The sequence below is a fragment of the Dryobates pubescens genome, chromosome 11 (genome assembly GCF_014839835.1).
Source record: "Dryobates pubescens isolate bDryPub1 chromosome 11, bDryPub1.pri, whole genome shotgun sequence".
Taxonomy (NCBI): domain Eukaryota; kingdom Metazoa; phylum Chordata; class Aves; order Piciformes; family Picidae; genus Dryobates; species Dryobates pubescens.
The window spans coordinates 24,972,541-24,999,103 of NC_071622.1; the positions used below are offsets into that span (position 1 = coordinate 24,972,541).

Genomic DNA, 26,563 nt, shown 5'->3' on the forward strand with positions numbered 1-26,563 from the left:
CCTCAAGACACACAGGAATGACAAAATTGAAATTACAATTAAGCAAGAAATAATTCAATTGCTCCTTGTCTTTCCACAAAGGCTTAAAAAATGATAGAACAAGCAAAACTTTTCCCTTTCTTTTTCTAAAAGAGAAGAATCTTAGCGTGACTGACAACGTTTAATTGCTTATTTTGACAACTGCATTTGTTGGAACCATGCTCTTGCCTGTGTTCTGGACATAAAACCAGTAACTCAGAAGTTTACACTCTTAAAAAAGAAATTAGCAAGAAATGTGAGTAAACAATTTCATAAACAACTCTTCCCTATTTGTTAAAGCTTTAATCAAACTAAGGCAGATCACTATTATGTTTTAACAAAAATATCACCAATCACATGCTTTAAATAACTAAGAATGAAGTAAAGCATCAAACAGTTTTGCACAGAAGGTTTTTGTAAATACTTCCACAAAGGCTTTCCTAAAAAATACTTTGAAATGACTAGAACATAACTGCCAGAAGAAGGTGGGTTTACTGCTGAAATCTGTGTGTTGCATGCTCTACCACAAGAGATGCAACATGCTTCTTCTCATACAGCCATACAGTAATAGATCAAAAAAGACTACATATCTCATTCACAAAACACTCCTCTGGACACTGCTGGCATCTTTTAATGTTTATTTATTTTTACCTTTATTGAAGAAGCTGCATAGAGCATATCCTCAAGACTGAAATGGCAACACTGGTTAAGATATTCCTGACAAAATTCTTGAATCAGTTGTAGGTTATACAGGCTGTCAGCCAAAGACATTGTCTCCTTCAAACAAATATCTGAAAAAGGAAGGATAGAAACAAAGATTAGATATAGTAACAGGTTCACAAATAAATGTTTTTTGCTTTGGTAGATTTGGGAGCATTTTCTGGATAAATTCAGACTCGATGTTACTCTTTTTTAGGAGGATTTTTTTTCTATTGTAGAAACTTAAGAAATCACAACTCTACATTTTATCTTTGCAGTTTTAGACCTTTAGACATTCTCCTGAACATTATTTTTTCACTGCTGACAAGTTTATTTTTCCTGCTTTCCCTTTTGTGAAAACTGACCAAATGGTTTAAACTCCTGCTGTTTCCATATTAAGAAAAATCAGATGTAGTCACTAACTTTTGCCTTTTTAAAAATTAGAGTCATAGAATGGTCCAGATCAGAAGGGACCTCCAAAGGTCATCAGTCCAACCTCCCTACAAGTGAGCAGGGACATCCCCACTAGATCAGGTTTGCCCAGGACCTTTTTGAGCCTCACCTGGAATATCTCCAGGGAAGTGGCATCAACCACCTCCCTGGGTAACCTGTTCCAGTGTTCCACCACCCTCACAGTAAAGAGGTACTTCCTGATATCCAATCTATATCTCCTCTTCTCTAGTTTGAAGCCACCGCCCCTTGTCCTGTCATTGCAGGCCTTTGTAAACAGTCTCTCTCCATCCTTCCTGCAGGCCCCCTTCAGGTACTGGAAGGCTGCTATCAGGTCTCCCTGGAGCCTCCTCTTCTCCAGGCTGAACAACCCCAGCAATGGCAGTAAGAAATGTATGCTTTTTCATATATATACTAGTTATGCATCTTTGTTTAAGGACCAGAGAGCACATTTTAATGCTATCAACCCCAAATCACCCCCAAAAAAGACCCAGCATCACTTTAGCCTTAATCTGTTTGAGATTTTACAAGAAACTAAAGTCTCCCTTATATGAAATATCACACTCTGAAAATGCAATTAAAACAATAAATTAGCAGCAGTGAACAGACTAGTGTAGTTACACAGTAGTCTCTGAGCACTACATATGCCCAGCTCATGTTCTCTTTTTATGATTGCTTCTTGGAAAGTTATGTAGAAATAACAACTTCCTAGGAAAAAAAAAAAGATAGTCCTTGTTAAAAGGAGGACAGAATAAAAGAAAATCAGATTCCAGAAATACTTCCAGAACATGCAACAGATTTTATTCCTGAAGCAACAATACATGAGAGCGCTCTACATAAGTTTAAAACTGTTTAGAATAAAGTTTCTTTTCAGACAAGGGTCCTGCTTTGACACTCACAGGATAAGGATTCCCATTCTGAGGAAGTTGGATATATTCCATCATCCCAAACCTACAGATGGTGATCAATATTTGACTACACTGAACAAAATGAGGTTAAATTTAGTGATGAAAAATGTGAAGTCATGCTTTTGGATCTAATGAAATTCTAATGTGATTTACTGCTTGAAAGTGATATAAAGTAGGAAGCTATCATGTGAAGATTTTAAAAATGTTCAGCATCATGCAGGTATCAAAGATGATGTTGAAATGTGTCAGAAAACTTATTTCCACTAGTGAAGAGCAACGTACTAAGCATAGCCTGGATTTCTGTGCTGAATCACAACCATCTGTATTCAGTAAAGATCAACTGGTTTGCTCATGACACAACCAGATGATCAACCAGAAGTTTTCTGAAGACACAAAAATAAGTGGGGAAGTTGACAACCCAGAAGGGAGAGCCACCCTCCACGAGGATCTTAACAGGCTGGTTGAGTGAGCAAGAAAAAAATTGTATGAAGTTTATCAGGCCAACCGGTAGGGTCTTGCACCTGGGAACACATAACCCAGAAGGCAGCTCAGCTTGGGAGCCGCCTGGCTTGAGAGCAGCACTGTGGAGAGGGACCTGGTGGTCTTGATGGACAAAAGGCTCAACATGAGTGAACGGTGTGCTGCAGTGGCAAATGAAACCAACAGGATGCTGGGTAGCCTTAATAAGGGTATCACAAGAAGGGTTACAGATGTCATTGCCCCACTCTGCTCAGTGCTGGTCAGGCTGCACCTTGAGCACTGTGCAGTTTTGGTCACTGCTGTACAAGAAGGGTGTGGACAGGCTGGAAGAGTCCAGAGAAGGGCCACAAGAATAATCAAAGGACTGACAGACCTATCAGATGAAGGGAGGCCGAGAGAACTGGGTTTGTTCAGCCTTGAGAAGAGAAGGCTTAAGGGAGACCTCATAACCATGCACAAGTACATAAAGGGTGCTATCATGAGGAGGGAGACTCCCCTTTTAGAGGAGTCCCATGGTAAAGACAAGGGGCGATGGGGATGAGTTGCTACCAGGGAGATTCAGACTGGATGCCAGAAAAATTATTTCACTATTTGAATTACTAGACATTGGAATAAACTCTGAAGGCAGGTGGTGGATTCCCCTACATTAGACAGTTGGAAGGCCCAGCTTGCCAGGGTGCTGGGCCAGCTTATTAAATGATATACATATGATGAAAGGTTGGACTAGATAATCCCCAAGGCCCCTTCCAACTTGGTATTCTATCAATCTATAAAGCCAAACTGGACTAGTTGCAGAGGGTGAGTAGTGAGGATAAATGAGAATGGTAAGACACTACAGAAGGGGAGAGTGGAAAGGTTTGGCTCAGTGGCCTGGGAAGAACAAGAGAAAGAAAATGTATATATCAGATTAGGAGAAGGTATTCGAGCCAAAAGGCACTGCTGGAAGAACAACAAAGGCACATAGACAGGCTACAAGCACGTTTAGGTAGAAAACAATAATAAGTTTTAAAACCTTTAAACATGGAGCCCTGCAACAGTAGAGTGCATATTTTAATGAGCTAGACAGTTTTAAGATAGAATGTGATAAATTAACAAAAGGGATTATATAATTTTATACAATAGTCGATTTCTTGACTCACTAGAAAACTCAGTCTTTTCTAGTTCTGTATTCCTTAAAGGAAATCTAGATTTGAAAGTTTAGTTAAGTCTTAACGAGAAGAAAATCTATTCCAGACTACAGAAAACTTTAGATGAGTATTTTTTCTCCACTACCCGCCCCCCCCCTTTTTTCTGTTAATGCATTTTAAAACCATTTTTGCATATTTATTTCTGTAACCTAACTTTCTCAGTTCCAAACCAGAACCAAATCTCAGTGAAATGTAACATGCATCAAAAAATATAAATTATTGAAATACAGAGTATCTTTGAATTTACTTCTCAGATAATGACACATACACGTATGTATCTTTAGGGAAGATGATGTCAGGACACCTAACAAGAACACTGAAACTAAAGCTCAAAAAATGTCATCTGGGCTGCATCAAGAGAAGTACAGCCAGCAGGTCGAGGGAAGTGATTCTTCCCCACCACTCCACTATGTTGGGACCTCAACTTGAGTACTGTGTCCAGTTCTGGAGCCCCTATTACAAGACAGACATGGACCTGCTGGAACTTGTCCAGAGAAGGGCCACAAGGATGCTAAGAGGGCTAAAGCACCTCTCCTATGGAGACAGAGAGTTGGGGCTACTCAGCCTGGAGAGGAGAAGGCTCTGAAAGACCTTATTGTAGCCTTCCAGTATCTGAAGGGGGCTACAAGAAAGCTGAGGAGGAACTCCTTAGGAGGTAAAGCACTGATCAGACTAGAGGAAATGGTGCAAACCTAGAAGCGGGTAGATTCAGATTGGATGTTAGGAAGAAGTTCTTCACCATGAGGGTGGTGAGACACTGGAACAGGTTGCCCAGGGAGATGGTAAAAACCCCATGCCTGGAAATTTTTAGAGCCAGGTTGGATGGGGCTCTGAGCAACCTGATCTAGTGTGAAGTGCCCTGCCCATAGCAGGGGGGTTGGAACTGGATGACCCTTGAGGTCCTTTTATACCCTGACAATTCTGTCATTCTACAACATGTGCTTGATGTATCTTGTTTAAAGTTAGGTGCTGGAGGGATCCATCTGCTGGTCAGTGTACGTGGGGTCACACAAGGCATACAAGACCTTTGGGACTGTTGCTATTTTCAGCCATGCTAAAACAGTAAGAAACAGCTGGATGTTACCCCCATTCAACACTACCCAAATTTTAACTCTTGCCTACTTTGCTGCAACATTTACGTAAAGTGAAACCTGTAGTTTTTAAAATTCACAAGCTAAAGAAGAGTGATGAATGCATGCAGCTTGGTGTCTTTCATCTTCAACGACTACTGAGCTAGAAGCTTCCTAGAAAGGAGCCGAGTATATGAATTCCAGATTTCAGTCCTAAGCAAACTTTATACCCTTGTACGAACAAGGGATTTCTCAGCCTGCTGCTGTGTAAGTGTTCCCACGACATCAAAGGCATCATGGACAGAACACAGGCAGAAAATGAAGGGTGTTAGCTGCCAAGACATTTTATAACTACATGAGACATTTAGTTGCCAAAAGGAAGATATGACTTCAACCAGGCCACTGAACAAAAGAACAAGACTAAAGCTGTTTATCAGCTGCCGAGCTAATTGCTATTATGAACAGTATGACACCAGAATTCTAGATTATATATTTTCTATTTACTCTACAAATAAGTAACTATCATCTCAACTAAAAGCCCAGAATACAAAGCAACTATCTGCCAGGGCAGCTATGCAGCGCTTGACCAACTCTAACCTCTTACCGTATTTTATCTGTAATTTCTCAGATTCACAAGAAAGTACTAATGTAGCTGCAAGAATAAGAGTTTTCCACGTGCTTTGAAGTTACATACAAGCAAGGTAAATGTATTGCCACAGTCAGATTTGTCATAATATTTCTTGGTACGTTTATGTTAGCATAGCATAAAAGTAAGCACAATATGGAAGAGCACCTTGGTGCTTTTATTTAAATGTAAAAACAAATGGGCACAAAGTTTAATATTAAACACTCAGATTATGCCTCCTGTGTATCACATTTAAAGTACCTTTTTTTCCACAGAGTCATCAAATACAGACATTTAAACTTTTGTGGTCATATGTTTACAAGCTGAGAAACACATTAGACATACCCTCCAGTTTTATGATATCTGGACAGTAGAAGTGAATCAGGGCTGCTAGAGCACAACCATCTGTTCCATCTTTTAGCAGATTCTCCACCAATGGAATGCATGGCAGCTGTTTAAGTAGTGTCTGCTCCTTCCTGTAACGAGCCTACGATATGGAACAGAGAAATTTAGACAAAGGCTCTGAAACAGATGACTAAGGAAACTCATACTGTAGGTTTTACACCCTGCTAGTGAAAAAGCAGTATTCAATACATATCTGAATGTTCTCAATGTTAAGTTTCTTAAAACTACTCATGTTATGTCCCACTTTGAATGGCATAAATAATATCTAGGAGGAATACTAATGCCATAACGCTAATATTGAGCCTTTCCTTCAAAGCCACTAAATCTTTACCATCTCTGCATAGCACACTAAAGTAATGTCATGTACCTTAACTAACATTCAAGACTTACACAACCAGAAATGATGTGTATGAAAGCAGTGAGCCAAATCCTTAGGTGGTATAACTTCAGATTACCGGCAAGTCAAAGGACTCTGAAGTTAACACACCCGAGAACCTTGCCCAAAAAAACTCCCTCACATAACTGACTTAATGACAAAATCAGAAGCAATGACATTTGTGTTTGATTGACTTTACTTATTTCTAGCATGTGCCACTGTAAGCAGCCATAAACTTTGAGAAACATTAATGGTCAAGTGTTCAGAACACCAAGACTGAATTTATCTGTGGTGAATGTCTTGGGGGTTTTGTTTGTTCTGTTTGGTTGGGTTTTTTCCAGGGGGTGGGGAAGTTGGGCAAGAAGTTTCACTTCTTCCGCCTCCTTCCCAAGGAAATATATGGAGAAAACAATACAGCTTTCGACTTGTTAATATTATTTACTGACACATTTCTTAATACTGAAGGCTTACTTTTCTATTCATACCACAGAGCTACTTAAGATGCCAGGAGTGTTTCTGAGTTAAATTCAGACTATTTTCATTCACCCATATACACTAAACTGGAAGTCTTCCTGTAGAGACTCTTAACAGTCTTTGTGGATGTTACCCTTTCCAGCAAAGCTCCATATATTGGCTGTCTTGGAGCAATTGCTGATGGGACTGCATAGTAAAACCATTGATCCAGCTACATCATTTCTCTCCTTCATTGTTTGTGCAGTGAATGAATGGGCAGGCCTGAAGGTTTTAAAGGGTGGAGTGGGAATTGTTTAAGCTCACTTTGCTGGTAAAAAAAGTCTGTGGAAGCACAGACTAACCCTGAAGGCTATGCTTGCTGTCACTGGATTTCTGTCAAGAATCACATGGGATTATCTTAGCAAATGTCAAAACTGGCCTAAGAAATACAAGTCTAATCTGGCAACAAAAGACACATCAGGTTAAGGAAAACAAAGGGCTTGTATTTGGCCCAGGAGTACTTACATTTCAACCAAATAATATTTAACAACCTCCTTAGACCTAGTCATTATTACATACTTGAAATGCACTGGTACTTGGGTGGCAAGTATGGGATATGTTTGCTAACACCAAAACAAACCATGTCAGTGTTCCACACGCTAAAGTTCTTCTCCCAATGTCAGTAACACTCCCTACAATTTCTAATTAACTTGGCCAATTATGCATGCAGTGGAAGCCTGTTCTTCTTCACTCACACACAGCAGTACAGTGACACACACTATGATGAAAAAAACTTTAATTTTTCAAGCACCATGTTAACATGTCCATGTGCTTCCTCCTCAAAATGACTGAAATCAAGTCTATACAATATTACTATTATGAAATCCTAACATACAGGATACAGATGAGCTCTAATACCTTCATCTGACAAGCCCTGTGAAATTTGTGCAGTCTTTCAAATAGTATCTTTCTAATGGAGTATTCAAAAATATTCAAAATTGGTAATACAGTGGTCTTGTACAGTGAATCCTGTGAAGAAGTCTGTCACTTCAACTATGCTTTCACCAGCCTTAGGAACAGTGCCTACAAATGCTGGAAACTGTATCACATCAGCAGACCTAGAAAGAAAACTTAAATCATTGTAGAGTGTATATCAGGCATGTTTCTTCAGGAAAAATAAGTTTATACACCCTAATGAACCTAGCATATCAGGTTATAACATGTATCATGTTATCAATTTTGTTGAAAAGATAGAAGAAATTATACTAAAAATAAAAGTAAATGGTAAATGTGTTGTTTTTCCATAAGCTTTACTTGGAAGTTCATTAATTTCACTGCAATGTTTGCTACTAAAAATGGATTCAAGAATGCAAAACACAAACCCTTATTATAAACCTCTAGTGCTAATTTAAAGAGAAGTACTAATACAGGCATCTTTTCCCCAAGATCCTAAACCAGCCTGATTTAGCATCTTTGAACTTATTCTACTTAAAGAATCTAGGTATGGTTGAAACACATATAAACAAGGTCAGCTGAAGACAAACCAACAGCACACCAGCTACTTCAAGTGCTCATGTGTACTCCCAGTTAATCATTAACAATGTGTATTTACCACACAGTAGATAACATGCTGTAAATTTACTCCTCAGAGTAAACTTTTAGCTGCCTGTGTGCTCAGGAGTATCTTACATCACTATGAAATAGTTGCTTTATTGAAAGGGAAGAAATCAGAAGACTGAACTGTTAGAACAGCTTCAGCCCTTGATTTCCTACTGTATTGTCAGTAGCACTTAGGTTTCAACTATATCTCTACTAAACTAACAAGCCCGAAGTACTGTAAGAATCACTAGTTCAAGCTCTTTATGGACAACCAGCAGGCAAACTGGAGTTAGTTTTCAACAGATTATTTTATATTTGAATTTTATTTTTATTCAGTTGAGAATTAGTAAGCTAACACCTTAGGCAAAAACAGAACAAAACATTCTGAAACTACTTTGAAGCAGTTTCTACTTTGTAGGAATGAGACAAAAAGTGGGCTTAAAAGTTCTTCGAAACAAAATTAAAGGACTACAATGTGAAGAGCAGTGCATGTGTCACAGCTGCAATAGATAGTATTATAGAGAAATTGCTTGTATAGCTTAAATTTATCTGTTTGCATTTTGATTTGTCTGTGCTGAAGACAGTTATTTTAAACTGGTTTCACAGACACCACATAATTTCTGCTGTTGCCTACATGCAACTGCCTTGTTACTTTTCATTCTCTTCACAATGTATGAGCAAACTTCCACTAGTTATGACAAGAAGTAGCTGAGGGACAGCTGGATCAGTTACTTGGTAATCTTTAGAATGACAGATCAGAATTTGTTCTTCGGAATTCAGACCAGAAGTACGCAATTCTGCATCTACCTGAACAGCTGACTGTAGAATAAACAATCTGACTGCATGTCAGGGGTGAATTACTAGACAGCAGAAAGCAGCGATAATCCCCAAGTGACACAGCATAAAGAAAACAAAGTCTTATTATTGGACATCTGAACAGTTGCTTTAGTGCTTCTAATGAAAGTAGAGTTTCATTAAAAATAGATTGCTTTGGTTTACTTTGTGTGAGGAGACATTAATAGCAATCTTAAATCAGCTGAAAAAAATAGGGAATTCTATAGTAATAGTGTAATGATTGCACACTGTTGAAATAAATCAGACATCTTCAAATTACATGTGGGACCAAAAACTACTTCTGCAAATCTCATTTTAAGAGACTCAGTATCAAATAGCATATGTTCACTGAAAGCTTATGAAAAATTAATTTGCAGAAGCCCTCATGATTTGATGTTAGTCATTAACAGGCAGCACTGCCTTATACAAACTCATTCTAACTTGACTGCCTAAAAAGTAGTTCCTTATTCAGCATTGTTATCTTATGTTTATTTTGCACAGATTACCTTGCAAAATAACCTGCATTATGCACGTGTTTGCAGAGCAATCTCTTATAATATTATCTTGTACAGACAAATGAAATGAATGATTAGACCAGCGTGACATGGACAAAGCCATTCCCAAAATAAGCTATTTGATCTAAAGTGAAGCAGTTGGGCAAACTTACAGGAACCAGTTTCCAAAACCATTTGGTGGGAGACTTCAGAGGAAGCAGTAGAAAAAAGAATAAAAGCAAAAAAGCAAAGAAAAAACAAAACACAAAAGGAACAATTTATCAGATTTCATAAATTTCTTTTACAAAGCATTTTTTAAAACATTCTGTTTTGTGTAACAGTGACTTGCAATCTAATAGTAAGCATTAGGGCACTGCAAGAGGTTGCATCTTGAGCTAATTAGCAGAAATAACACTGGAGAAGTAGGTCTGCAGTCTTTGTAGATCAACATTATAATTTTCCCTCATGAACAGATAAGATTATCAGATCAGTGCAGTTTTATTTAATGGTTTCACACATCTAATTGTACCCTGCATATGCAATCTGACTGAAGAATTCATTTGAGACTTGGATTCCACAAGTATCAAAATGAACTCCAGCAGCACATATGAGGAAGCAGGGAAGCTAAAGCAACGAAACAAAAGGTATAAATACATTGTAATATGATACAACCATTAGCAGTGAGGTTTGCATTAGTTACTTCAAGCCAAACAACTACAATTGTAACATTTAACAGTATTTTTAAACAATTATATGACAGTCTTCAGAACAAGATATGCACAGGCAGTTATATTTTCACAATGACAAATCACATTAGCATCAGCTGAATGATGTGCAATGACCCAAAATGTAGATGGAGTTTTGGCTACTGGCAGAGAAGTGATGAAAACTGATGTATGCAATTCTAAACTCACGTAATCAAAAAAACACAAAACAAAATCTGATCTAAAAGCTTAATCCTAAGCACACCGAAATCAGTGAATTTTTCCTGTAACTCTAAGAACGTGTCTGTAAGAAAAAAATTAAACTATTGTGTAGCATAAATACACACAGAAAACTCCACCATGCTATTGATTTCATTGTAAAAATGGAAAAAAAAAAAAAAAATCAAACCATTACCTAAATGCAGACATGAATTTACCTAAATGCAGACATGAATTTACTTATCTTTTAAAATGAAGATAAGTATTTTCTAGAAATGATGAAAAAGTGTTTTAAAAACTGTGTGGGGAAAAAAAACCTGTTGTGGAAGCTTATTATTTCATGTAGCTGATAAAATACTGTGCCTCTATAAAAGCCTTGAAGTAACTGCAGTCATGAAAGAAAACCACTGTAGACAAAAGGGTGTACATTAGTAACTCCCCTCCCTGCTGTGAATATTCTCCTTCATTTCACTAGACTGTTACACTGGAGAATCCCAAAGCCACTCGGAAGGAATGAGCTATGAGATGCATGTCCTTGTGTGGCTTCAGACATTAGTCACACCCAACTAAAGCACTTTCCCCAGGGTTCAGTTTCTCTTCACCTCACTGAAATACAGTCAATGCATGGTACAGTATGTGGATCTGAAAATGAGTTAATTTAATTGCAATTAGGAATTCTAAATCTAATCATAAAGCCAGCTTCTAAGTAAAACAGGCTGCCTGGGAGGTTGTGAAGTCTCCCTCTCTGGAGATACTCAAGACCTGCCTGGATGTGTTCCAGTGTGATCTGGTATAGGTGATCCTGCTCTGGCAGAGGGGTTTGACTGGATGACCTTTTGAGGTCCAGTACCTTCCAGCCTGTAACATTCTGTGAAATGACTGAGATCAGACCTGGGCTGCCTATCATTCTACCTATCACTGAAAAGGAACATTCTTCTTTGATTTATCAAGGAGAAGTGTATCTCAGAATCAGGCTTAGAAGGTTCATCCATATGTAATTAATGATAGGCTGAAGAACTACCATTTAAAAAACTAAGCAAAACACATTTCTGTCAATTCCAAAGACTAGCTCTCGGTAACAGCACAAACAGAACTAAAAGATAGTGATTCAATACATATTTTTATTTATCCACTCAAACTATGGTTGAGAAGACTATGAATATGATTGTTCTATGTCTCTTGGCCTCTTGAGGCAAGTTTGAATTCAAAGATACTATAAGATTCATAAATATATACTTTGTAAAGTAACAAATAAGAGAGATAAAAAAGTTGAAGTCTCTTGGCTAACATAATGGGAATCAAATGGCTGTTGAATTAGAATGTTTTATCAACATAAACTTTTTTACCCTGAAACTTATTAAAAAATTGGTCTCTATAAAACAGAGTGGAGAATCATGACTGACTTCTCTCCAAGTTTAAAAAAAAGCAAAACCAAAACCAACCACCAAACAAAAACTCACCAAACCAACCAACTGGAAAAAAATCAAAATGCAATTAAAGCCCCACAAAGCAGAACAAAAACCAAAAGAACAAAACAGTGTCTCAGGTTGAGGGTTTACAGTTCTGCAAAAAGAGTAATCTTTCCTAAAAAAAAAAAAAAAAAGTATTTAAATATGACTAACTCAGTATAAATTTATCCTTTGGTGTCAAAAAATGGTAGTCATTCCCTTCATTAAATACTTGTTTCCACTATCTTGCTTGCAACATCATTTGTGTTCATGCGGCTGGGCATTAATTGCATTAAATGGTTCAAGAAGCTGACCCTGCTGCAAACTTGTCTTCTTGACAGGTTAGCTTTTGCTATCACTGTGGAATTGTGACACACCAAATTCAAAGTGGAACTCTGGTATTAGTATTTGACCTTTACAAAAAAGAAAAAAAAAAAGAAAAAGAAAAAAAGGTGCTGTTTAATTTAAAACCAAAAAAAGACGCTAAAGAACTTAGGTGTTTGGATAAATACTCCTATATTTGTTTCCCTCCCACTGTTTGCATTAATTGGGCTTGAATCTGTTAAGGCTGGTTCAGTCATAACTCACAGAAGTAGATGGGAAAATAACAAGATTTGGCAAAAGCTGACTGTATTAAAATCCAGCAGTTTAATCAGCGCAACCCAACATTCACTGCAGATTATTCAGTGGAAGGCTGAAAACTGAAGCCATGCACCACAGAACTTGAAATCCTAATTCTGAAAGAAGATGCAGAGACTCTACCAGGAAAAGATGAGTTTAACACAAATCACCATCTGATCAAGATCCAGAGGACTACCTGGAACTAAAAATCATACACAGTCTTTCCTCTCTTCTACAGGAAGCTTTTGTTTTTGCTTCAACCTCATCATTTCTCAATACTGTTTTTATCTATCCAGAAACAGAAAAAAAAATTTTAAAAATCAGCCTATCATTTATGTTATTTATTATCTGTGCATATGATGCCTACAATTTCTAGAAATGTAGTGATTTACTGTTTATTGCAAGAGGGTTCATCAGATTTATAAAACAGTAGTTTCATCTGATTTTGAGAAACGAACTTAGCAAGGACATCTTTGTATTTCTATACTATTAGCACTAATGAATACAGATTAAATTTCCCAGATCAGGGTCACACTACTATTGTAAAAAGATACCATTTTCTTTTATGGAGTCATACACTTACTAATCACCCTTCATCATTCCTTTATTTAAAAGCAAACCAGCAGCACAAGGACACTCACTGCATTCATGCTTTTTGAAGCTGAACTTTTAACCTAGCTAGGTGACCTGCAACTCCCTCAGAGTAGAATTGAAGAGGAGAGAGCTGCTTACATGAAACTAGGATTACAGCTTGCAATAGCTCAGAAGTTTGCATGTTCAAACTGATTACCCATTCCCTAATAATAATTATATCACAACAGCATTAATGATCTTATTCTGAAGCAATCAACTTTACCTACTCTGGAACTGTACCTATTCTGATGGTTAAAACTCTACTTAATTAACTGTGCTTCACAAACAAAAGGAAATAAAATCCTGTTAGGAAAGGGAATCAAACATAATCTGGTTTTATTGCATATATAATAAAACCCATAATCAACCAGTCTTTTGGATCACGGCCAGAGCAAAGCTTCCCATGATACCACATACAGATTTCTTTTGAGATGAGTGCAATTCACAAGGAAAAAAAACCAAAAAACAACATACATTAAAAATTGTGAATACAAATGTGGTTGTCTTTTTCATATCAGATCTGATTACAGATTTAATTCATTTGGAAGTACTAATCTTAATGAATTCCTTAAAATTAAGGTAACAGATGTTTCCCTGCTATCAAAAATTTAACTGTCAAAAAGGGCATCTGGGAATAAAAATTGAAACTCATTTAGTGTTACCTGTAAGTGGGTATTTTCATGGAAACAATAAAACTAGTAACATACTAGAAGGTTGTTTTAGAAGTTCAATGCCTGCAAATGTGTATTTACCTATACATATTTATGTAGATTTTATTTCCAGATAAATGCTTATCCTTATTTAATATGTTTTAACTCCCAACACCTACCTTCTGACCTCCTGCAGATTCTGCACTGTGATGCTCTTTTAGTTTTTGTTCCTGTTCCATTATGTCTTTCAAATGTTCATTTACCTAAAGACAAAACAGTTTATTCAGTGTTCTTTTCTAGGAAACAAGTCAAAGAAATAAGTTTCCAAAAAGTCTCTAAATTACTACCACCAACCTAACTGAAAACATTACACAAATATTTCAGACTATAGCCCTGAAGCATAACCAGCAAATGGCAGTTTCAGGTGCTGAGGCAACCAGTTGTTCGCTTTACATTGTGCAAACTGACCAGCTCCTTATTATGCTCAATCACATTTCACTAACAGTGAATCCTTATTACTTGATTTTATTATACAATGAAGGTTGATCAAGCAAGATGTGTTCAAATACAAACGGAATACCTTGGGTTTACCTCACAATAAATTACACAATAAGACAACAACTCTTACAGCCAAAAAGAGGCCCTCAAGCAGTTGTCATGGTGTCTCAACACGACACTAACTGCTGTCATATGTAATGTATATTTCAATATTTTATTTAGACTTCTCATTTGTTTGGTTTCCATAACATTTAATTTTTTTCTGCAAACTTTACTTATTATCCATACATGGCTGATGAGGGAACAATCTGTATCAGATACAGTCTTGATATACCTGCATACATACCCACTCATCACTACTCACAGAAGCACTACAAAGTAAACCACAGCTTGCTTTTCCTGTATTCATACCTTGTTTATCCAGAACATGACAGCATCCTCAATGTCATAGGGTAGATCTGTAGCTTGGAAGAAGGATGAATACTGCTGAGTGCATGCAATCACTTTCTCAACACTGACCATCTCTACAGTATATGCCATCATAAGAGTATCGATCATGGCCAAGTGAGCACTCTACAAAGCAAAGCAGCAATACCCAATTAGTTTGCACACCAAAAGATCACTTTAAGTACCATTTCTCAATGCAGCCACAAACATGCAAAGACCAAAACTCTAAATGCTGCAAGTTTGCTGTCTGGTTGTCAGTTTCCGAATTAAAGACAAATGAAGACAAACACAACAGATTTGAGAAGGCAAAACAAAGCACAGGGACATTACTTTTAAAAAAATGCTTACTGTGAATTAAAATAACTTCTTTAACAAAATTAACAGCAAAAGTAAAAAATTGGCAATGGAAAGAATAAGCAGTTCTAAGGATTTAGATGTTAGGACACGTCTAGCAGAGCTGAAGCCATCATTTAAATGTGTCACTGTAGCAAAAACAGAATCTCTGCCCGATCAATGTTATTTGTACTGGAAATAAAAGCTGAGCCTGCCTGATAAACAACCTACATTATAAAAATACTACATTTATAAATAGAAATTTATGGTTTTAAAGTCATAATCCAGAAAGATGCAATTATACTCATCTTCAGTACAAAACCAACACCAAAGTAATTTTCATTTTTTAATAATTAAAAAAACAAACAACACCAAAACCCAACCTCCAGAATTAAAATAGAGAACAACAATCAGGATTTACACTAGAGTCTTATGACTCAGTAAGGAAATCATGGTGGTTTGTAGAGGCATTGCCTACAGCTTACCAGATTTGCTTCTGTTTCATGATAAGAACAGCAACAGCTAAGTATTAAGCAACATTTCTCATGAACCAGAGGAGGTTTGGTTGCTTTTTTAATATTGCCTTTAAAAACAGCCCACAATGGAAACAAACAAAAAAATAATCACTTCTACTGAAAATATTCATATAAATGTATTACAATGTAGCTATAAGATCCATGGCAACAGCAATGAACAACATGAGTCACACAGCAATATGCTGTCTAATCATTATAATTAAGGTAATGCACACACATCATTTATTCCAGAATTCCCAGCCAGAAAAAGATGAACAGATCCAGACTTAGCCCTTACTGGTGGTATCAACAATGAAAGTGATGATGCTGGCTTGAGAAGCAGGGAGCAGCACATACCACTTTTTATTGAAGTGGTTAAGCTGTTTTGCGTGACAACAAGTCAAACTATAATTTGTCTACCAACTGAAGACATTCACAAACCTGTTCTTGACAGCCAATTCTCTTTGGACCCTGGATGTGACCAGAGAGCCTTATCCACCACTCACTTCATTCATTCTCCCAGCACAAGTAGTGCAGCTAGGGTAGGAACCAGCACCTCCTAAGTCCTGCCCACCCTGAATGACTTCTTCAGAATAAATTCTTTTCACCATATTTATCTGCCTTATGAATTTATTCACAGATCTTTAGAGGACAACAACTGATACAAGCTATTAGAGGCAAATGAAATGAAAGAGCCATGGAGCCCTAAGCGTTTAAGGAAAAGACAAGGAGTATTGCCCATGATCAGCCTCCTGAGGAGCCTGCACTCTCGCTGTGAAACACAATTCCCTCCATAAGATACAAGAGAGTCAACTCCTTTGTTTACCCTGCAATGCAGCACAGAGAAACAGTTCAGGCAGAGAATCACACTAACTACTCGTAAACCGTGTGAGGAATTGCAAAACCTGGGTCTGCCATACAAATCCATGTAGTTCTGCAGGAGTTTTCCAGCTCAGACTACAGAAAGGTAGATTAGCAAGTGCAAATCAGGAAGGAAGAAGTGAAGACTTGGATTGTCTTAGACATTCAAGGGTCATTGCTCTACCGTATTTTTCCTTGCTAGTATATCTTTGTTGCTTAGTCTGAACAGCACCTAGGTGCCATCCCAGAACCTCTCCAGAAAACAAAACAGATACTGAAACAGCAAAAAAATTGACAGATTTCTTAAGAGGAGGCAGTGCACAACAACATATTTTCTAGTCAGATGCAAGAGCAGGGTCATGTGGAGCGCTCCAGAACCACATAGGCTGCCTGCTGCACCAGAGGGTTGTTTTCATTCCCTGACTGTGGAGTGGATACAACCTTGAAGTTGAGGCCAGACAACCGAGGAAGCTCCAAACAAGTTTGGAGGCAGAATCTTCAAAAGCAATTGTTTACTGATTACTGTGTCTGTGCTCAAACAGCAGCCTGCAAAAAACCACAACAATCACTGGCAATTCTCTCAGGGGGAATTTCATAGTCTTCACTTCCTATGCTGGATCATCAATTTCTCTATAAAACTTGATTGTACCTATGAAGCTGACTGCCAACAGAGAGAGAAAGCCACTGAAGTGTTCCTAGAAGTTAATAGGCTCAAAACATTATAAGTATATTAAAGGGGGAAAAAATATTTACAACTAGCTAGGTGAGTCACATTTTTAATGTTTCTAGTAAACTGTTAGTGAGCTTCGAACTCCTTCAGTAAACAGAGGCAACAATGACCTTGGATAATACTCTGTACTATCAAAACCCAACTTTTATCCACACTGACTGGATCCAAAGTCACAACTCTATTTTATATAAACTATCAAATATAAACGTCTTCAGAATCAAAGTTACTCCAAATTATTTTCTTTATAGTCTAGGCAGGACACTCAGAAGATGTATTTTTAAACCAGTAAATAGAAGAATGTGTCAGTTTTCGTGTACCACCCTGAGAGACAAATTACAAAATTGCACTGAAATAATCAGCTCTGCTCGATGTTTTCTGGATCTAATTCTTCTCTAGCCTCTCACAGTTCTTATGCCTGGCACAATTCTAAGATAACCCCAGTTGTCTAGTTATTCTTGTCCTGCAATGGAGTGATCATGTCAAATCACCTCCTTACTGCATTTTCATGAAGCACAAGCCCTTGACTCTAGTAAGACGCTCGCTCAGCAACAAGTATTACTGAGTCACGCTAAACACATCGCAACAAGTTCTGCAAGGTGGAGGGAATGTGGTTTACTGCCAGTATTTATTGTAACATTCTGGTTAACTTTTAAAATTCAGTAATCAATTTTGTGAATATTTATTTGACTGACTATACACGTCTAGGATGGGAAATGTAATTCACTTCTGAAAACAAAGGATTTAAGTGCAGATACCTGACCATTTTGACAGCACTTCCAGGTTCTTCTACCTAAGGTTTCCTCATTGTTTGTTAGGGAATTAACTAATCTAAATGGTCTATTAATTGATCTTAACTAAATACTTGATAGAGATTCCCAGATTCTGTCTGAATTACATAACCAAATGAGACCTTGTCACACTCTAGGTCACATGAAACGAAATACCTGCTCTGGAATCAAGAACCAGCAAATGGTGTTCATCACATTATTTTTACTTTGGCGTATTTTATAGATTCACTCTACCTACCCTGATTTTTTTATTTTTTTAAAAAATATACTTAATTACTCCAGAAGTTGCCTGTAGCCTATTTACCAGCACAACCAAGTGCCTAATGGTAAAACCACTAAGGTACTTCAGTGCCTTTCTGCCAAGTATTTCATATTTCAAAAATAAAACATTTGTAGTTGGGTAGGGTAGACTAAATCATCAAATTAATGTAGATTAACAGATTACATGATAGTTGAACACATGTAGATGAATAAAAAGCACCAGCATCAAATTTCCCAGAGCATTTTGTATTTGCAGATGATTAGGATTTTCCTAAATCATACCTGCAAATCCTGCCCAGATAAACCAGAACCAAAAATTCCTTACAAAAACTTGCATTCTGTTACATATATGTACCATGTCCTTGCTGTTATGCTCTGGACTTTTAAAACACGAATAAGCTGCTAAGATATAAAATACCACCTGAACTTCTTTTGTTACAACTGTCTCCAACAATCCTTGAAGACTACAGAAGTGGGAAAAAGAACAGGACTTAGGCAATAAACCAACTACATCCATATATAAATAAAAAGTAGTTCCTTCTTCCTGCCTTGCTCATGCCTGCATAGTAATTACATTAAAAGCAGTGGTTTAACTTTTCTGGCAGCTCAGCTGAATGCCTCCAGAGGCAGCTATCAGCAAGAAGTATCCAAATTTGTTCATCTCAGAACATCTGCTGAAAGGACACAGCCTTAGGAGTGCTGGGAAACTACCACTTCCTCACTGAGATACAGGAGCAGTGACAAGACAAAGTGGGTTGCTACAGAATATGGGGTGAAGAGTTCAGGTTTGAACAATGTGATGTAAGTACATAAAAGAAGATATAAGAAAGGAAAAGAGAAAAGAGGCTGGAATATTAATTCATGAAAATAAGAGTGAATGAGAAAGCATAAGCACATCTTCTCTAGCGTATGACTTAGTCTGACACTGTCCATGGGGCTTGTAGCATGCTGTGGTACAATGCCACTCATGAGCCACTGCTCAGTAAGTTATCAGAGCAGACTAGTTTTGAGACTTTCCAACACAAACTTCTAGTTAATCCTTTTCACAGTAGAATATTGACAATAATTTCTGAATGGCAGCTTTTGCTGCTCAGGTAATTGATAGAACATGCTTTCTGACTAACCTGGCCTTTCTGGTTTGCCTTTTTCTTTATATGAAAACTAGTTACTCTCAAACTTTATCTCACAATTCTTAAAAGGTTTAAAGCATTGAATGAATGTAAAACACCCACCTGGTAGAACCTGTGCCACCAACTTGGTATTAAAATGATTTATTAAGATTTTGCCTAAAATAATACAGAGGATTAAATTTTACATGATTCTCAACATTGAACAACTCCTCCTACTGCTCAGTGGCCCTGGGTTCTGATGAACTACATTCTAATAATGAGCTCTTCCACACAGAGTACTAATAAGAGTGAGAGAAAAATGATGCTTTAATTACAGTGATGAATAGTACAATATACTGGTTTGTTCAATTAATGCGTTTGACACAACAGAGATTGGAAGGTTGATTACGCATTTCAATTTAGATGAATTTCAGTTGGAGACAGACTGCAAGAAGTTTCTAATTTTCTGCAGTTTGCTGAAGAGGAACTCCAAATTAAGATAAACAACTTAGAAACCTAGAAAAATTCAGACCAACTCCCTTCCCAAGCCAAGTCCTGCTAGGTCAGATTTCTCAAGGAAATTTTCAGTCAAATTTTTAATATGAACAAGGATGGAGAACCTACAACCACTCTGGCCAACCACCTAATGCCTTCCATTATGTTAGAATTAGCTGGTATCCTTCTCAGTACAAAATCACAAAAACTCATGGGAAATGTATGGCTAAACTAAAATGCAGAGAAAGACCGTAGCTTTCATGTGCTTCAAATACTGAGCTCACAATATCACTGTGTTTCTATCAAGCTTTATATATATATTTAAAACAAAGGTAAACAGAGCACACTGCTTTCCTATGAGAGACAAAATTTGCTGTAGTTCCCTTATTTCTAAAACCAAAGTAGGGCCAAATTATCAATGGAAATCTCAAACTGAACTCCAGGATTACTGTTAAAAAACCCAGAACTCACCCAAAGCCCAGCTGAACACTGCAAACTGCCATGCTGCTCTGCTACAATATAAATCCAGAATACTGTCAATAGAAGTGTAAAATGATGCAGATGTCAATCTTGCATAATTCAGCCTACCGCATAAAACCTACGTTAGACAACAGTGTTAAAAGTTGAAAGCAAAGAGGATGCTATCTTTCAAAAAGGGGTAAACAAGAAGGAATTACTGAACAGCCAATGTAAAATGCTCCTATACTTCCATCTGAAGAGACTCCTCATTTTCCTTCTGCTTTTCTGTGTATACCCTAACACTTCATCATTTATGGTTTCGTTTACTAACATTATGGTGAGGTGGCTGCATCTGCACAGCTCTGGGACTGGCCTTTCAGGGTAAGATTTTAGCTCCTACATTCTACTCAGTTTCCTCAGAAAATGTATATCCCAGTTGGAATTCATGTGAGACTCTTGCCAAAATGCAATACTGGAAATACAGACTTAAATTACTCAGGAAAAGTATTTTATGAACAAACATTTAATTGTGTACACAGGATTAGGGGTTTTGTTCCAGAAACTCATCTTTGAGAGGTGACTGTCCTCCTTGGCCCAAATTTGTGTTTTTGTTGTATGCTGGGGAAATGTGCATCTTTTAGCATCTTAGATAAACCAAAAAAAAAAAAAATAGTGTTGAAACTAATGCCTCTGATGTGTAAGCATCCAATATTCAAAAAAATCTACTTTGGGGACAGAAACAGATGTAGTCTACCTGGACTTCAGCAAGGCCTTTGATACCGTACCCCACATCAAACGCCTGGTCAAGCTGTCAGTCCATGGCTTGGACAGCAGCACTCTGCGCTGGGTTAGGAACTGGCTGGAGGGCTGAGCCCAGAGAGTGGTGGTGAAGGGTGCCAGATCCAGCTGGCAGCCATTCACTAGTGGTGTCTGCCAGGGATAGTGCTGGGTCCCATGCTCTTTATCTTTATCGATGACCTGGGCAAGGGGATTGAGTCCATCAGTAAATTTGCAGATGACACCAAGCTGAGAGCAGGTGTTGATCTGTTAGAGGGTATGAGAGCTCTGCAGAAGGACCTTGCCAGGCTGGACAGATAGGCAGAGTCCAATGGCATGAGATTTAACACATCCAAGTGCCAGGTTCTTCACATTGGCCACAACAACCCCATGCAGTGCTACAGGCTGGGGTCAGAGTGGCTGGAGAGCAGCCAGGCAGAAAGGGACCTGGGGGTACTGGTTGATAGTAGGCTGAACATGAGACAGCAGAGTGCCCAGGTGGCCAAGAAGGCCAATGGCATCCTGGCCTGTATCAGGAACAGTGTGGCCTGCAGGAGCAGGGAGATCATTCTGCCCCTGTACACTGCACTGGTTAGGCTGCACCTTGAGTATTGTGTCCAGTTCTGGGCCCCTCAGTTTAGGAAAGATGTTGAGTTGCTGGAACATGTCCAGAGAAGGGCAACAAAGCCGGTGAGGGGTTTGGAGCACAAGCCCCATGAGGAGAGGCTGAGGGAGCTGGGGTTGCTTAGCCTGGAGAAGAGGAGGCTCAGGGGAAACCTCATTGGTCTCTTCAACTATCCAAAAGGATGTTGTAGCCAGGTGGGGGTTGGTCTCTTGTCCCGGGTGGCCAGCACCAGAACAAAAGGACACAGTCTCAAGCTGCACCAGGGGAGGTGTAGGCTGGATGTTAGGAAGAAGTTCTTCACAGAAAGAGTGATTGGCCATTGGAATGGGCTGTCCAGGGAGGTGGCGGAGTCACCATCACTGGAGGTGTTAAGGAAGAGACTGGATGGGACACTTGGTGCCATGGTTTAGCTGATTAGATAGTGTTGGATGACAGGTTGGACTTCATCTCAGAGGTCTTTTCCAACCTGGTTAATTCTATTCTATAAGTATCTTTCTTAGCGTTAGCTTTCTTTCTAGGAAAACATTAGCTAAAGCAATCAAAATATTATGCTTGGCCCATTTCAACACACTATCTTCAGAGGAAAACCATCTTCAATTTTTACATGAAAACAAAAGAAATCTTCCTGTATTTGCATACGAACAGAGTTCTGATAATTTTCTTGCTGTTTCTTCCTTAACCATAAAAAGGGCAGAGAAATAAGGTCGTCACACATTACTGTAATGGCAATTCCATTAATAATAGGAGGTGTTTAACTTTTTCCTCAAAGGTTTAGAAGAATACCACATTTACAGACCATAACACCGCACAGTACAGCAAGAGAGGGATAATGACCTTTTCAAACATTTTCTTCTGAAATCACAGCCAAGGTCAAAACTGTATCAGCAGCATTTAAGAAATTAAACCAGACAGAACATTACACTGATCACAAGAAATCTGTTTCTCTATGGCTGTTAATGTAATAAAACCTTGCAAGTGACAAGCTTCTGACTAAATAGCATTACTAAATCAGACAGCTGACCAACATTTTTTCCGTCTACTCATTAAAGGATTGTGACAGGCCAGGCACAACAGTGGCTTCTAAACACAGATATGGTCCACAACAATGTTGTAGTAGAAGTGGGAAAGGTGCGTTATGGTTGCTTTCATAAATAGATTACAAAATCCTTTCCACTTGTTTGCTTAATTAGAGTAAACATCAAGCTTTAAGACAGATCTTGAACTTCTGAAAGTAGGTAGGGCTTCTTCACAGAAAGACTCATACATATGTATACACACATGCAGGCACAAAACAATTATTTTACTGTAAACTTTGGTTTTTTTTACCTTCCCAATTCTGTATTCAGGTATACAGTTTACACTTAAGAAACAGCAATCTGCATGCCTTCACAGAAGACCCTGCTTTACCAATAATGCTTTTTACTAATTACTTGCACCCAGGGATGTCTATTTCATCCACTGTTGCAGATTTTCACAGGACATCTGGCTGTAGTCCCCATCACTATACGCTTTCAGCAAGCAAAGTGCTGTACAGGCTGTGTTAAGTACTGCTGCAGATCAATATCAACAGACTTGACAGGCAGAAGAGGGCTGTGCTGAGGATGAAATGAAAATAATCTGAAATTTAAACAGCATACTGGCAAAGCAGGCAATTGTCTTTTCCTCTTCTTTTCACAAGAATGGGAAGCCAGTGAGATAGTAACTACAGCTCCTCTTGAAAGTTACTTTGGAAAAGCCATGAAAATTTGTTCTAGATACATTATCTTCAGTAATTACATTTTCTTTCCAAGAAAACTTTCTTTTTAAAAAATGAAAAAGCTAATTAGCAATTCACAACAAAACCTAGCATTTAAAGGAATAAATTTCCACTCCCAGTGCATGTATCTTGATAGCTCTAGTATGTTAGACAATTTTTTATGCATATGGAAAAAAAAAAGATGATATTTTTAGATGAGAGACAGGAGGAATAGGATTGTATATTAGTGACATCAATTACAGATACAGGTCTAAGTCACTTTTTCTCCTTTCCTCTCCATTACATTAGGGAATTACAAAGCTGTTGTAGAAGTAACTTCTGAAAAAATCCAAAACTGAGGGACACCTTCCACTAGATCAGGTTGCCCAAAGCCACATCCAGCCTGGCCTTAAAAAACACCTATTAGCTTGTAGTTACAGTATTTGTAAGCACATTTTAATTAAGAACTAAAACTTAATTGTCAAGTTCAGCTGAAGTACAATTGGACAAGATGATAAAAGTAAATAACCTCTGAAGTTGTTTTGGTAAATGCTACCTACATAAAACCACGAATCCTTTTCAACTGAAAATTGAGTGGCAGTTTTAAAGCCTAGGTGCATTGTACAACTTTGGACAATTGTTAAAATATTTTGCACATAGAAATGGCAAACAAAGTACAATTACATTGTTATTTTTAAATTAGTTCTTACAGTAGTAGATCTTATTTGAGATACTTGGTAGTATTCACTTCAGGTCATTCCAGTACCCATTTCAAATCTAGATAAAATCTGAAATACACATTCATTTATATTTTCTAGTAATACAAGTACCTTAATATAGATTTACAGAATATTTTCTCTTAGGCATAATGTACACCCTGAGATAGTATTTACTGAAGCTGCTGGCTTTGGACAATGTTTAGTGAAAATAAACCATCATTCACTCCCCACTTTATTCCCCACCTCCTTATTCATACTCAAGCAATACTTTAAGATCAAGTTCTCTGAAAGCCTCTGCTACTTTCAACAAATACTCCCATTGTTTGTTTTGCAAACAGAAGAGCTCCAATGAATCTTGCCTGTATATGGACCTACTTTTCTCATGATAAGAGCTTAGAGAAGAACAAATTGTGACTCTCATCTGCTACTGTTTTAGTTACAATGCTGCCGGCCTTCCAGTGACAGGAAGTCCTGATGATACTTTACAGCTACATTTACAAAGAAAAGCAGTTTTCCTGTTCCGTAGGTCCTGTACTTACTTTGCTGATTAGAAATAAGAATGAAGAAAAAGTTTTCTACCCCTTCTGAAGTGCACAGCCACACAATACTTCATCTAGGAAGGCATTTCCCCCAGGCTGTGCACCAGAGAACTTCATTTTCACCTTGTTACTTCTCAAAGCTAAGCTTCATTTAAACTGAACCACGGAATTGTTTGAACTTCGTGTAATACTAGTAACTGGTATACATTTTCAATTTAAATTATAACTAAACTAAGTTTATTTATTACAATCCATAATTTTCTTTATAATTTTCCTTTTTTAATCACAACCCATTAATCATTCTGCCCACAGAAACTATGACAATAAGGTAGGAGATAGAGGCATGTCTAGTTGCCAACAGATTAGCAGTGCATGATTTTAATCTGCAAAGTACCATGTACACTGAAGCCACTGCAAGAGGCAGAGGAGGAGAGGTAGGAGTTATTCTGTAGGAGAGAAAAAAAAATTACCCTTCTGGAAAAAGATATTCCTAGCAATAGGCTTTATCACAGCATGCCTACACACAGATCTGAAGGTCTCTGCTTTATTGGGGTTGTCACAGATCAATGATGTCCTTTAGATAACACAACTGAAACACTTTCAAGAAGCATCTCCAAGCACTTGGTTCTGGTTATCTTTTAGTAACAAAAAGGAGGAAAGCAGGAACAAGTTAAGCTCTTCCGTGACAAAGCAGCTTCTCAGATTGATGGACTGTGTGCTCCAGTCTCAGAGGAGTCCTGACTTCTCTACCTGTTCAGCCATGGTTGCCATGATGAATATTATCCAACAAAAACTAGGAACCAAGAGCTTCATAGAGCAAGAAGTGATGTAACCAGTGGAAGAGATATGCAGTTACCACTCTAGTGAATGCAGTGCCTTTTTAAATGACAGTAAGTGCTGGTAGTATTTTGTGCTGCTGTCCAAAGTTTCAGTCCTAAAAAGAAAAGTAATAGCTCATTTTTGATGACTTAAGACACTCATTGTAGTTAAGGATAAGAAATAATGGCCTACAGAGAAATGTCGCTATTCTACTACAAATATATTTAATGACCTGCATAGTATCTTACACTTTTTTCCAAAGGATTTAATTCTGTCTTCTATAAAGTATATTAATTATTGATGTAGACTTTGGATTATCTGCAAGTTGGCAATTTCACGCATAACCTACATATTTGCTCCAGATTCTAAAGTGAAGAAGAAGAAAAAACAACTTATATTTTTAAAATTACAAAAGGATTTAAAGAGGAGCTCTCTGTACATATTGAACTGCTCTCCTTGTAACTCTACAAATGAAAATATGAACATATGCCCCTTGTAAAATTTACATACATGTACCTGAAAAGTGCAAGGCAGTTACTAGTGCAAGGCATGTAACTGGATACTAACTAATCTGTTTTTTTAAATGCTGGATACATGCAACTAATTTATAATCTGGTCAACCAAGATGAAAATGCACCTCTTAGCACAGAATGGGCAATGAATAGGTGTACTTTCCACAAAACCCTACAGGGATGAGTTACCAGTTTTCGCCAATGACCTTGAAGAAAAATCTTCTAGTCTGATCAGTGAAGATAAGGCAAGAAAGATATCTAAAGACAAAGGTGTATCAAGCAGTAGACCAATCAGTTCTCCCTTCATATTTGGGAATTAAGGACGCAGCACACAGAAATGGGAGATCCCACCTTAGGTTTAACAAAACAAAGCTAAGCTACAGTAGTGAGACATGTATTACCCTCTTTATTGGATGAAAGGTTTAAAGCTACTTGAGAAAAGGAACCTGAAAAAAACCTGACACTACA

General features: G+C 37.8%; 1 protein-coding gene across 6 annotated transcripts in view; it reads right to left on the reverse strand.

Annotated features, from left to right (window-relative positions):
* Nucleotides 1-26,563, reverse strand: part of CAMSAP2 (calmodulin regulated spectrin associated protein family member 2) — a 75,591-nt gene that overhangs the window by 26,560 nt on the left and 22,468 nt on the right. For 4 of the 6 annotated variants that reach the window (XR_008462450.1, XR_008462449.1, XM_009900885.2 and 1 more), the window contains exons 3-7: nt 14,783-14,944; nt 14,053-14,136; nt 9,772-9,804; nt 5,783-5,924; nt 670-809 (exon numbers count right to left, since the gene is read on the reverse strand). Coding sequence is in view for 4 of the 6 variants with exons in the window: in XM_009900885.2 (XP_009899187.2) it covers nt 670-809; nt 5,783-5,924; nt 9,772-9,804; nt 14,053-14,136; nt 14,783-14,944 (561 nt within the window). In the remaining 2 variants the exon portion in view is untranslated. The remainder of the gene's footprint in view (nt 1-669; nt 810-5,782; nt 5,925-9,771; nt 9,805-14,052; nt 14,137-14,782; nt 14,945-26,563) is intronic. The other 2 variants (XM_009900886.2, XM_054165577.1) reach the window with 1 other exon arrangement.